Here is a 13,359-nt window from a genome sequence, read left to right on the forward strand (position 1 = left end):
CAGTGCCCCGCACGAGAAAAGTTAGCTTGAATTGCTTTAAACACTGTCACCATCTGACTGCACCATTGGTCTTCACAAAGCAGTTATTCTGGAGTCAAGTTTACTGACAAACTAAGCATCCTGTGAGACAAGCTGACGCTTACTATTTGCAGATCAGTTTGAAGTCCCCAGGGGCTGCGTCCCTTCACCCTTAGGTAGTGATAGTCAAAAGCAGAAAGCATGTATGCATCCAATCACGTAGGCAAACAGAAGCCTGAAGTCTCCTGAAGCCATGGAATAACTAGCCGTTCCCAAACCTCCTGCAACCACTTCGCTCTGTTAGTACCGTCACTTTTCCCTGCCATAAACAAAACAAAACAAAAAAATGGTATTGCTGCTCTCCAAACATAGGCACTGCTCCATATCACTGAACAATTACTGGGTTTTCAAACAATTGCTGTGTCAAAAGCCTCAAAAAATCTGAAATTAATTTTACAGCCTTACTGTCACAAGCCAGAAGTAAAATTCTTTTCTGTTATTTGCCTGTTAGCTGGTTAAATTTTAAGTTTCTTTTTTTAAAAAACAAACAGTTGGACTTTTATCTTTTATAAAGTATATAAAATTTTCAAAAAACAAAACAATTTGCTTTCATTGCATTACTGAATACCTGAGGTAGTTGAGTAAAAATGCACGTTTAATTCCCCTGCCAACACCATTCAGCACTTCCCTTAGGTTATTCATGTTAGTGTTAGATTAAACTGAGAATAGTTTTTCCATAATAGTTTAACACAAGTTCTGCAATAATTCTATTCTGATCCAATTTTACTAACTGGACTCAGAAGCAATCTTTTTATTTGATGAATTTAGTCAATGCATCACTAAGCCAGTTTATGGCATTAGGGGTAAGTTTTAAGAAAAATTAGAATACTTGTTATACCGAGAATACAGCAAAAGGGAAGTGCAGAGCTTCTCTTTCCCTCCCCCCTCCCCTATTTTTTTTAAAGCTGGGTGTCATACATTTCAGAGAGCATAAAGTATACATTCTCACAGAGACAGGAGTTCGAAAGTTGCCTGGTTCTCAGAAACAACTGGCTAGGTAAAACATGTGCGTGTGAATCTGGATGGAAGTTCAGCACCCATCTGTTGGTTAAGCGATCTGTCTTTGGTTTGGCATCTGCCTCTGTGGTGGGCTGTTTCCTGAGCCTTTACTTCCGTCTTGACTGAGGTGGTCCACATTGCAGAGCTTTCTGCTGTTGGTGTTGCTTTACCTGATTCAGTATTTCCTGAATTTTTCTCTGGGCTACCTGCAAAAGAAAGAGGGCTTTAAAATTTCTTTCTGATCAAAAGTTCCTCTTGCAAGGGTCAGACCTGCCACAGGTAGCGCCCTGGGTCCGATCTGGCTCACATAGTAGAGCGCCCGGTTGGATCTCTCCCTGCCCCACACACAACTAAGAGAAAACAGAAGGCAGTCTTCCATTCCAGCAACTTCACACGGAAACAGCTGGAAGACTGAAGATTATAGACACACACATTCAGTGTTCAAGCAGGATCTCTGAAATCACCCACAAAGTGTGAAGCAACAGGTGTGGGAGTACCTCAAGGGCTGGAGCACACACTCTGCATGCAGAGTGCAGGGTTCCCGCCCCTGGGTGTTTAGTGCCAAACAACCCGCGTAGGGTGGGGGCACCGACAGAAGAACCGCTTCCATTTGAGAAAATTGAGAACAGATTTGCTAGTCAGATTTGCGCTCACTTGCCTGGCAAGCATAAAAGTGACCAGTTATTTTGACAACCACTTGATCATTTTCATCAGGTGTCTGGTCACGAGGGACAACAACTTCTGCACTTGACAAATTCTGGAGCTCATTCACCTGAAAAAGTTAAACACAAACCATGTTTGTTTGGTTTTTAAACTACCATTTTTGAGCACTTACTATGTGCCAGACACTAAGCTATGGCTTTGTACATTTCATTTAATCCAATAATCTGTCATTGTTAGCACTGTTCCTATTCCAAGATTATTAAAAGCCACGTCTTATCTAAAAAAACAACTTGCCCAAAGTTACACAAGTGCCTGCAGAGTCAGACTGAATTCCTGAAAGTCTCGATTCCAAAGGAGATGCGTCTTCAAAATTGTAAATTGTTTTTAAAACAACTTAGAAGCTAAGGAGAAACTAGAAAGTTCTTCCCCACTCCACCCCCACCCCTTTTGGACAGTGGTACAAGTCTAAGTGAAATAAGAGATTTTTTTGTTTGTTTGGGGCGGGGGATGTCGCTCAGTACTACAGCAAACTTTGCCTTCCATGTGTGAAGCTGTGGGCTAATCCCTGGCACTGAGAAGGAAAAAAACTTCACATCATTAAATGCTGGTGCAACAGAAACAGAAAGCTAAAGAGGCAGAATGTCTTTGTAATATGAGACCGTCCCCCTGAGAGTGGCCTAGAGTAGCTGACACCATTGGGCAGCAAGGACACGGGGCAGGCCTCCAAACCTTGGCCAGGCTGCTTCTGCTTTTCCTACACTAGCCCAAATGTGTGGACTTGGAACTCCTAAGTACCTTTCAGTGCTTTCCCTTTCATACCACTGCACAGGTTTTGCTGAAGTACTTGCCGTTTTGCCTCCTTTTCCAATCACTCTGCCAGCAGCAAAGGACGGCACTCGAATATGAGCTTCAAGTTTCACCTCTTCTTTAGGACTAACAAAGTTTTCTTCTTTAATTTTTCCATAAATTCTTCCCTGAGCCTAGAGGGAAGAGTACATCTATGTCTTTTATATAGAAAACACAAAAGGTGAACTTAAGAGATGGCCCAAGTTGGCTGGAACGGCCTCCTTGGGGAAGCTACATTTAGTACACTCTTGAAGATCATACAGAGAACCGGGATTTAGGAAGCCCCCAAAAGGATGATGACAAGCCAGTACAGCCGAGGTAGCTGATTGACTGGTGATAGTATAAACCATATCATAGCAAAAACAGGCAATTATTATTTTTTTTTATATATGTGTGTGGAGCCAGTCATTTGGTCTCCAATCTGAAAGGTAAAAACTCTTCAGCCTATAAAAACCTAATTGCACTTTCCTGAGCAGAAGGTTGGGGAATAAGCGCGAAGCAGAGTCCTCGGGAAGGCAGGCTGGCTTATATTGAAGGGGCCAGGGGCGATCTACTGGGGAATGTACTTTCTATGGAAAGGTGCCTCTTTACTCAGCTGTGTGGATTTTACTCTGATGAATAAGGCTACAAAAACCAGTTTACACATCTGCTATTTAGTGAGTCCTAAAACTACTGCAAACAACTGAGTTAAACATAAACCCACCTTCTATCATGTATAACCATGAATTTGTACTGGTATATACCAAAGGGGAAAAAGAAAGGTAAAGTTGGCTTAATCAGGGCACCAAAGTAAATTAAACAAAAATATCCAGAGTGTGAGTGTGAGTGTGGGCACCAAAGCAAATTAAACAAAAATGAGGAGGATGGGAGGGAAGGAGGGAGAGAAGGAGAGAGAGAGAGAGAGAGAGAGAGAGAGAGAGAGAGAGAGAGAGAGAGAGAGAGCGAGCGAGCGAGCTGGTGATGTGGTAGGGTGGAGTGCTCAGGTGCTCAGGGCTTACTCCTGGCTCTGCACTCAAGGATCATTCCTGGTGGGATTTGGGGGACAATATGGGTGCCAGGGATGGAACCTGGTTTGGGCACGAGTAAGGCAAATGCCCTAGCCACGTTTTCTTTTTTTCCTCCCTCTCCTTGTCCCTCCGCGCCACCCCTCTCCCCACTCTCCACTCTCTCCAACCTCCTCCCATCACCACACATATTTTTAATGGTGAAAATTGTCAAACTTGTGTGAGTAGGGATGGGGAGTTTACAGAAACACCATCCAGCTTGCCCTTTATGTTCTTCCCTGAACAATATCCCACTGGCTTATTTCTTTTACCAGTCTATTTATTTAGAGAAGCCTGCGTCTCCCCTGAGCATGTACTTCTTTCTCTCCCTCTCTATCTTTCTAAGTAAGTTTCAATAAAAATGATCTTGCTTTAAAAAAAAAAATCCACCTTGGTACCTTAATATTTCCATTCATGTTCAAAGTCTCAGACCTGTCAAAGCACATCATTCTTCAAAATATATGATCTTGAATTCTTGAGTAAGAGAAATGGTAAGAGATAGACGTGAAGGAAGGGCCAATGAGGGGAGGGAGGGTTATGTGTGTGTGTGTCTTGTGTATGTATGGTCAGTATTTAAACTGCTCCTTAGCTCTCTAAAAATCTTTACTTGAAAGCAGCAATTGATTACATAAATGTGGTTTAAGCACCATAGCTTTTCTTTTTCTTTCTTCTTTGGGGTTTTTGGGCCACACCGGCTTACCCCTGGCTCTGGTGCTCAGGGTCACGAGCTGGAGATCATACTGGGTGCTGGGGATCAAACTCTGGTTGGCAACATGCAGGTACCTATCCTACATGTACTACTGCTCCAGCCTCCACCAGAGCTTTTCTTAAAGGTTCTGTTTAAGACCAATGAACCACATGAGTACTAACAATTCAGGGAACAAATTTAGAATTTCCCAGTATGCAGACACCATAGAAATAGCAAAGTAATAATTCCGTTAATCAAATGGGCTCAATCCCAATTACATGCTCTCTACAGCAACAGCAAAAAACGATTTTTTAAGAAAAGCTCAGGGGCTTGGGGAGACAGCTCAAAGGAGAAGAGCAGGTGCTGGGCACGCCTGGGATTTGACTCCTGGCACTGCATCCTCCTGGGGGAGGGAAGAGCCTAGAGTCATCAAGTCTGTACCCTGGGCCAGACTGAATTTGAGAGTGTCATCCACACCTCCAGGCACTGTTGTTGAGGCCTCCAGTAAGCCCCAAACCAAGAACAAAACAAGACAAGAAAAAAGCAAGAGAGAGGTGATGGGTGGGGGGTGAGGGGGAGGTGCACAAGAACAGACTGCAGGCTGAGATGTGGGGAATCAGGTCCGTTTAAACCAGAACACGGTTCCCGCCTGTTCCCTTGCTCCCATGAGCACAGCTCAGAGCACGTACCTTAAACTGAGCCTCTGGTGGCCCAGTGATGATCACCATCCGCACTTTAGCATCGGGGGCTTCAGCTGGAGCAATCTGGAACAGAGCCAGTCACAGGTTATCTAAACCTCCAGATGCCAGGGGCAGAAACCTGCCATGCAGCAGCCTGACACGAGCACACATCCGACCGAAAGGCAGAATGAAGAACGGTAGAGGCCATAGATACTGGGAGTTCATTGCTCCTGCCATAAACCCTGCACACGCAGTCAGCTAATTCTCACGGTATCCCAATGGGCATCTCCTCTACTCGTCGGAGAGGGACTACAGGTCTGAGCTACCTGACCACCAGACAGTTAAGAGCAGAAGGGCGGCCCCACCCCTGCTAACTACAACAGTGGTGTTCCGAGGTTGCTCTGCATCAGAGACCCTTCACGCCGGCTTCCTTACACTGCACAAACTCCAGCGGCTGTGACTTAGCTTGGAGATAATGCCCAACACAACTGTCACTAACAAAATCTAAAAACCACTTTTTGAAAATGCACAAATGTAAGGGTATTAATAAACCAACCCAAAGTATATTCATTTGCTGTAACTTATGCTTTGTGTGGGGGTTTCAGACCACCCCTAGCAGTGTTCTGTATTCAGGGGTCACATGTCGTCGCGTACTGAGAATCTGACCTAGGTCACCCATGTGCATGACAAATGCCCTACCCGCTGGAGTATCTCTCCAGCTCCTGGAGTAATATATGAAATGAAGTAACATGCATTTAGCAGGAATTGGAATTTTTGTAGAACACAGTAAATAACATAAAAATCCCAGGCTGGAGAAGGGTTGGACAGTGTTAGTAGGAAAGGGGATCAGCATTTCTCCCAGAATCACAGTAAGAGATTCTGAGACCTGACTGAAGCGGCTTTAAGAGACATTTTCCAGACATCTGCTACTCAAAAGCAAATGGATTATTTTTCAAAAAATACAATCTGGGACTGAAGCAATAGTCCAGCGGGGAGAGGATTTGCCTTACACACAGCTGACCTGGGTTCAATCCCTGGTATCCCATATGGTCCCCCAAGCACCGCCAGGGGTAATTCCTGAGTGCAGAGCCAGGAGTAACCCCCTGAGCATTGCTGGGTGTGATTCAAAAAAACAAATAAAATAAAACAAAAAATACAATCCAGTCTGGGAAAGAGAGCTCAACAGGCAGAGCAATGCAGGGTCAAGGTGGTATAGAACCATCCCATGGGCCATGGATCACTAACCCTGTGCATCTTTTTCTGGGGAAAAAAAATTAAATAGTCCACTTAAGCTAGTATTTAGGCTTTTGTCACATTCTTCCCTAAACTCAGAACAGATTGCCAAATTCAATCGAAATGATAAAGGAGCGGGAAAACTCATGGTTTGGGACTTACGGTGCATCAAACGTGAGGCGAGCCACAGCTGGCAGAACAGTACCTTAATAGAAGCTCCTGCAAAGCGAGAGAGCTGTTTGATGTGCTGGCCCTGCTTGCCGATGATGGCGCCAACGGATAGGGCTGGAATAAACAGATGAACAGTCTCCGTTTCTGATTGCTGGTGGGAAAGAGACAGACATACCTGCTTATTTCATACAAACCCTGCATAGGGATGGGTCATTCTCATAGAGTAGAAATATTAGGATAGTCTAGAAAAACCTACCATAATAAGCTAACATAGATTTACCTATCAGGTTGGGATCTCACTCACGGTCATCCTGAAACCATCTGCATTAAGAATCCCATTTTTCTTGGGCTGGAGAAGGTGCTCAACAGGTAGGAGGCTAAGCGGCTGGGTTTGCTCTCTAACACCATATGGCTCCCAAGCACAGAGCCAGGATTATACCCTCTTCCCTATCCATATACCCTTCCCCTGCCAATTTTTTTAAAAAACCCGAGACCTTTTCCTCACTTTACATAATTTTCCTAAACTTTATAATGTCATCAAGGTACAGATTTAAAAGATATAAAAATATTATAAATTTAAGACAGCAAGAATGAAGGAATAAAATTCTGTTATTCTGTCAACTATTCAGTAATTCCCCTTATTGCTGTATCTTGAGAAGGAATGAAATTCTGGCCTACATACCAACAAAACTCAATAGCAGCTAAAATACTGACTCCACATTGTATCCGTGTGCTCCTTCAACACACAGAGTGGTAGTAGCTTCACCTGAATCTTATTATATTTGATTAGATGATGTGAAGCCAGATCACTACCACTCAACACTCATCATGCACAGCGACTGGATTAAAACTGATTCACAGGGGCTGGAGAAATAGCACAGCGGGTAGGGTGTTTGCCTTGCACGCGGCCGACCCAGGTTCGATCCCCAGAATCCCATATGGTCCCCTGAGCACCTCTAGGAGTAACTCCTGAGTGCAGAGCCAGAAGTAACTCCTGTGCATTGCCAGGTGTGACCCAAAAAGAAAAAAAAAACAAAACTGGTTCACATCAGTGATAAATGCTATAAGATACGCTGCCACATAATTCTTTATTCTTTCCATCTCTCTTTCCTTTGTAGTTCACGCAAGGACAAACTGGAACTTCATTTGTTTGAGGGATACTCTGCTGGTGCTGGGGATGCAGTGCCAGGGATCAAACTTGGGGTTTCAGCATGTAAAGTATATGCTCCAGCACTTTGGAGAAAACATTTTGAAGAATAACTCATAAGATCTTTCAGACTGTTAATCTGTGTACACTTCATTCCTTTCATCTCTACAAGTCAAATGGGCTTTTTTCTGAGTCTCCCTTCAAATACTCATTCCATTGTGGGGTAATTTTGAAATGCAGCAAGAGTGTCCGGAGTCTACTAAATACAAAAGAAAGACCTGTTTTCCAAGGAGGATTTTTGGAAGATAATCCCAAGAAATAATTTTTTTGGGAAAAATAATCCTAGCAAAGTTAACATTTCTAAGAATGCTTTTAAAAGCATGTAGATCAATATATCTTGAAAGAGATCAAATAGCCACAAAAATTTCTTGGATACACTGGTCCCAGTTGAGATCTCTGGGATGATCTTGGGAGGGGGTGGGCCAGTTCCCACCCTACCAAAGCCCCCGCAGCAGCACTCACACCCCAACAGTAAGATAATCTGGATTTTCTGGAACAACATCTCCAAACCCTACAATACTAACATCCCAGTAGGAGCCCACCAGATTGGATGGGATGTAACAGAGAAGCCAACTAACCCCAAGGGTCAAAAGCATTAACACAGAAGGCTCAACTAGCAACAACACCTTAGTAAACCTTCAGCCAAGAACGTAATGTCCCCAAGGTCAGATACAACAATTTTCACAAATTTTCTTTTTTTCTTGGGTATTTTTTGATCACTCCGTTAGCCATCGAGTGGTAACAATTAATATAAAATAAATCACTGTGGGTCTGCAAAGGGGCAGGCTTAGTGAGTAGTTGGAAAAATGGAGACAACAGTGGAGGGAAGGTGGGGCTGGTGTTGGAATACTGAATACCTGTAACAAATCATCATGAACAATGTTGTAAATCAGTGTTTAATTAAAAGAAATTATCTGGGAGAAATATTCCCAGAATTCTGTCTCAACTATTCTTATACACCTACTGTACACCCATTATAACTTCTACTCTCAAGTGCTCCAGTTAACCCACTAACACTGTGATCTGTCCAGTCAAGCCATGAGAGAGCAGGAAGTGTAGTTTTAGATGGGGGCTGGGCCACCCCCAGTGGTGCTCAGGGACCATATGTGGTGCTGGGGACTGAACGGGGGATCAGCAAGTGCCCTGATCTCTATTGTCTAGCTCCAAATTTCTTTTATCTTTCTTTTTCTTAATCTAGAAACTTCTTCAAATTCTCTAAAATTCCTAGACCAAGAACATGCTCATAGTTTTGCTTTCAGGTGTCTCAGGAATTAGGAAGATCTTTGGAACTTGATCATTTTAGCCTTTTTCATTTTGTTTTGGGGGGCCATACCCAGCACTGCTCAGGGATCACTTCTGGCAGATCTTGGGAGACCATATGGGATATATGGGAAACCAGGTTGGCTGCATGCAAGGCAAGTGCCAACCCATCATACTATCACTTCAGCCCATCAAGCCATTAAAAACAGTCAAATAAAACAGCTGCACTGTTCTATTTTTCACTGCTTAATGCTTTTCTTTCTTTCTTTCTTTCTTTCTTTCTTTCTTTTAAAGGTTTTTGGGTCACAAACAGCAAGCTCAGGGATTACTCCTGGCTCTGTGCTCTGGCATGCTCCAGGGGCCATATAGGATGCCAGGGATCAAAACCGGATCGGCCATGTGCAAGGCAAACACCCTCCCCACTGCACATTTTTACAATTTACTGTTACATTTTTAAACTATAGCCCACCAAAATGACATTCCTATTCTTAGCACAAAGTCCCAGTGGCACTGATGGACTCTTGTCCCTGTAAGTCCACAAAGGTGGCAGGGAACATGGGGCACTGGGCGAAATCAGCTCCAAGGATCACTGATGATCTGTGGGTGACATGCATGTGTGGGTGACTCAGTCATTCATCTAGGAAGGGGGGGAGTGAGTAGCACTCCCAAGCAGTGCTCAGGGGGCCTAGGGGCTACTCCCTAAAATAGTCAAAGAAAGCCGAAGATTCAGAACCATGGTACCAGGGACCTATAGGGCTACCCCTGGCAGTGCAGGGTGGATGTGGTATATGCGCCCCCAGGGCTGATTTCCCTAGCCACTAGTGAGCCATTATCATCTGTCAACCTGGAGTCACCAGAAAGATATACTGTAAGAAATGATTTGGTAGGAATTTGTCACACTACTTATAGGAATTATTTTTGTTTCATTTTAGTTCACACCCTGCAATACTTAGGGAAATATTTGTAGTACCAGGGACAAAACCAGAACTGGCAGGAAGACAGGGCAAGTGCCTAAACCTTTGTCCTATTGCCTTGTGTGAAATTTTTTTCAGCCTTTAGTTTCCTGAAGAGTATTTTTTTTTTTGTAAAAGAATTGGTAAACAAAAACAAAGTAGAAATTAATAATTTTTTTTCTTTTTTTAGGAGAAGCAAACTTTTTCCTATTTCCAATTTAAAAGTAGAAATGAACATACAGCAATGTAGCCCAGTGATAAAGCATATTCCTTGCATGTGTAAAGCCCTCGGTTCAATCTCTGGCACTGCAAAAAAGAAAAAGAGATGGACTGGAGAAATGACTCCAAGGGTGAGCTCAGGTGCTGCACCCAGGCAGCCTGGGACCCTCCTTCATTGCTGGTGGGAATGCCGACTGGTTCAGGCTTTTGGGGAAAATTTAGACATTCCTCAGAAACTAGAAATTGAGTTCCCACGTGACCCTGCAATATCATTTCTGGGAATATACCCTGGGGGCACAAAAGCTCACAGCAGAAATGTCATCTGCACTTCTATGTTCATCGTAGCACTATTCACAATAGCCAGAATCTGGAAACAACCCAAGTACGTGAGAACAGAGGACTGGATAAAGAAACTATGTACATCTACACAGTGGAATACTACGTAGCCACATAGCCATTAAGAAAAATGAACTCATGAAATATGCTTATAAACGGATGGACATGGAGAGTATCTATTGAGTGAATTAAGTGAGAAGGAGAGGAACAGATATAGAATGACTGCATTCATTTGTGGGATATAAGAAATTATATATAGTATGAAACTAATGGGCTAGAGCGATAGCATAGCAAGTAGGGCATGTGCCTGGCACGTGACCAACGTCCCTCTTGGAGAGCCCGGCAAGCTACTGAGAGTATCCCACCTGCACGGCAGAGCCTGGCAAGCTCCCCATGGCGTATTCGATCTGCCAAACACAGTAACAAGTCTCACAATGGAGATGTTACTGGGCCCACTCGAGCAAATTGCTGAATAATGGGAGGACAGTGCTACAGTGCTATGAAACTAATATCCAAGGCCAGGGAAAACAGAGACCAGGAGGACTGGTAATAGCTGGAAGCTTGCCACAAGAGTTTCCGAGGGAAGAAGGGCAGTTAGGATAGAGAAGAAACCTGTATGACAATAATAGCTGGAAATGATCACTGTGGACAGGAACTGAGTATTGAAAGTAGGTAAAGGGATATACCTGATAACCTTTCAATATCCGTATTGCAAACCATAAGGTCCAAAAGAGGGTGGGAGGGAAGGAGGAGAGAAGGGGGGGGGGGAGGCGGGGGAGGAACTGGGGACTCTGGTGGTGGGAAATGTTCACTGGTATAGGGATGGGTGTTGGAACATTACATGACTGAAACTCAATCATGAACAATTTTGAACTGTGCGTCTTACTGTGACTTAATAGAAATAAATAAACATGGCCAACAAAACTCTCACTCAAGTTTCCTTACTTTTACTTCTCCAGTCCACCATGATATAACTTCCTAATACTCAAAAGAAATCTCTTCAGTGTTGTTGGCATATACTTAAACTTTTGCTCATCAATGTACCATAAAAGGTAGAGATAGGCGGCTGGAGCAATAGCACAGCGGGTGGGGCATTTGTCTGCCATGCACGCAGCTGACCTAGGTTCGATTCCCAGCATCCCATATGGTCCCCTGAGCCCGCCAGGAGTAATTCCTGAGTGCATGAACCAGGAGTAACTCCTGTGCATCGCCGGGTGTGACCCAAAAAAGAAAAAAAAAGAAGTAGAGATAGTCCAGTAAATTTTTTCTTTATTTTAAAGAATGAGGTGAATGAGGTCTCCCAAAGAAGAATAGAAAGAGCTATGCTTGGAATATCACTTTTCACTCAAATGAGAGAAAGAATCCGGAGTTCTGACATCCGTCGACGATCAAGAATCAGGGACACTGTCTCATTTGCCAAGGTGTCGAAAATCAGATGGGCTGGTCACGTAATGAGATTTAAAGACGACCGCTGGACTAGAGCTGTTACCGACTGGATTCCACGGGATGTCAAAAGACGGCGTGGCCGCCCACCTACCAGATGGTCAGACTTCTTCGTGAAGATCATGAACGATCGGTTTGAGGCCCTTCATGTTCCCGGAGCGAACAGATGCCATTGGGCTACACTTGCACGTGACAGGGACAAATGGAGACGTTACTGGCGCCCGCTCGAGCAAATCGACGACTAACGGGAAGTTAAGTGATTAAGTGATTTTAAAGAATAAAGATGACTAGAGATTAAAAGGTAAAGGTAAAGGCCCTCCCGTTGATCGTCGATTTGCTCGAGCGGGCCCAGTAATGTCTCCATTGGAGACTTTGTTGTTACTGTGTCTGGCATATCGAATACTCTCGGTAGCTTGCCGGGCTCTCCGAGAGGGGCGGAGGAATCGAACTCGGGTCGGCCATGTTGGCCGCTTGTAAGGCGAACGCCCTACCCGCTGCGCTATTGCTCCAGCCCAGCTCCAGCTATTGCTCCAGCTCCAGAGATTAAAAAATTTTCTCTATTAGAACAGGAAATGGAGAAAAAGAGTTTGATGTCCCATCTGTACACATTCATTAATACATGCTTAGGACAATTTGTTGGGGCTGAGAGATAGATAATGCAACAGGTAAGGAAAAAACAATAGAAAACACTGGTAACACTTTACAAGAAAAAAAAACACATTAAAAATGGGGGGGTGGAGGAGAGGCAACTGGGGGTGGGGGAAGAGATGAACAGAAACTTCCTCAAAGAAGACACAGAGGTGTCTTTGAGAAAAGGGTACATGACAAAATGCTCTATCACTTATCATCATTGAAACACATCAAAACAACAAGATAATCACCTCACACCAGAGAGACTGCCACACATCATAAAGAACAAGAACAACTGGTGCTGGTGTGATTGTGTGGAAAAAGGGATGCTAGTTCATTGTTAGTGGGAATGTTGACAAGTTCAGTCCTTTGGGAAGACAATATAAACACTCCTCAGATGAATTAAGCTTTTATATCGTCCAGCAATTCCACTTCTTTGAATTACCACAAGGACCCAAGAACTCTATTCAGAAAAGATATCTGCACTCCTATATTCATTGCAGCACTGTTCACAATAGCCAAATCCTGGAAAAAATCCAAGTCCAAAACAAATGACTGGATAAAGAGATTATGGTACACAGACACAGTGGAATATTACTTGACTATAAGAAAAGATGAAATCATGCCATTTGCAATGCGGATGGAGCTGGAGAATTTCATGCCAAGTGGCATGAGTCAGAGGGAAGACAGAATGATCTCACTCATATCCAGGGCATAAAGAAACAGAGTAGGGGAATACCAAAACCCAAAGGCAACAGAAACAGAACTGGTCAACAGAAACTGAGAACTGGTCTTCAGCAGGAAGCTTGCTTAGGCGTGTGTGTGACTGGAACTGACAACAGGACAATGGCAGAGAAAAGTGAGCCCTCTGGTGGGGGGGTATAGTGCTGGCATGTTTTATGCACGAAAA

General features: G+C 43.8%; 1 protein-coding gene across 2 annotated transcripts in view; it reads right to left on the reverse strand.

Moving 5' to 3' along the window:
* Positions 1–987: 987 nt before the first annotated feature.
* The window catches only part of IGF2BP3 (insulin like growth factor 2 mRNA binding protein 3), a 157,339-nt gene continuing 144,967 nt past the window's right edge, over positions 988–13,359 (reverse strand). For both annotated transcript variants that reach the window (XM_056118620.1, XM_056118619.1), the window contains 5 exons: positions 6,436–6,552; positions 5,007–5,081; positions 2,589–2,720; positions 1,736–1,849; positions 988–1,283 (listed from right to left, as the gene is read on the reverse strand). In XM_056118620.1, the coding sequence (XP_055974595.1) occupies positions 1,185–1,283; positions 1,736–1,849; positions 2,589–2,720; positions 5,007–5,081; positions 6,436–6,552 (537 nt within the window). In that variant the 3' untranslated portion in view covers positions 988–1,184. The remainder of the gene's footprint in view (positions 1,284–1,735; positions 1,850–2,588; positions 2,721–5,006; positions 5,082–6,435; positions 6,553–13,359) is intronic.

This window comes from Sorex fumeus, unplaced genomic scaffold (assembly GCF_029834395.1).
Source record: "Sorex fumeus unplaced genomic scaffold, SorFum_2.1 ptg000037l, whole genome shotgun sequence".
In the NCBI taxonomy this organism is placed as follows: domain Eukaryota; kingdom Metazoa; phylum Chordata; class Mammalia; order Eulipotyphla; family Soricidae; genus Sorex; species Sorex fumeus.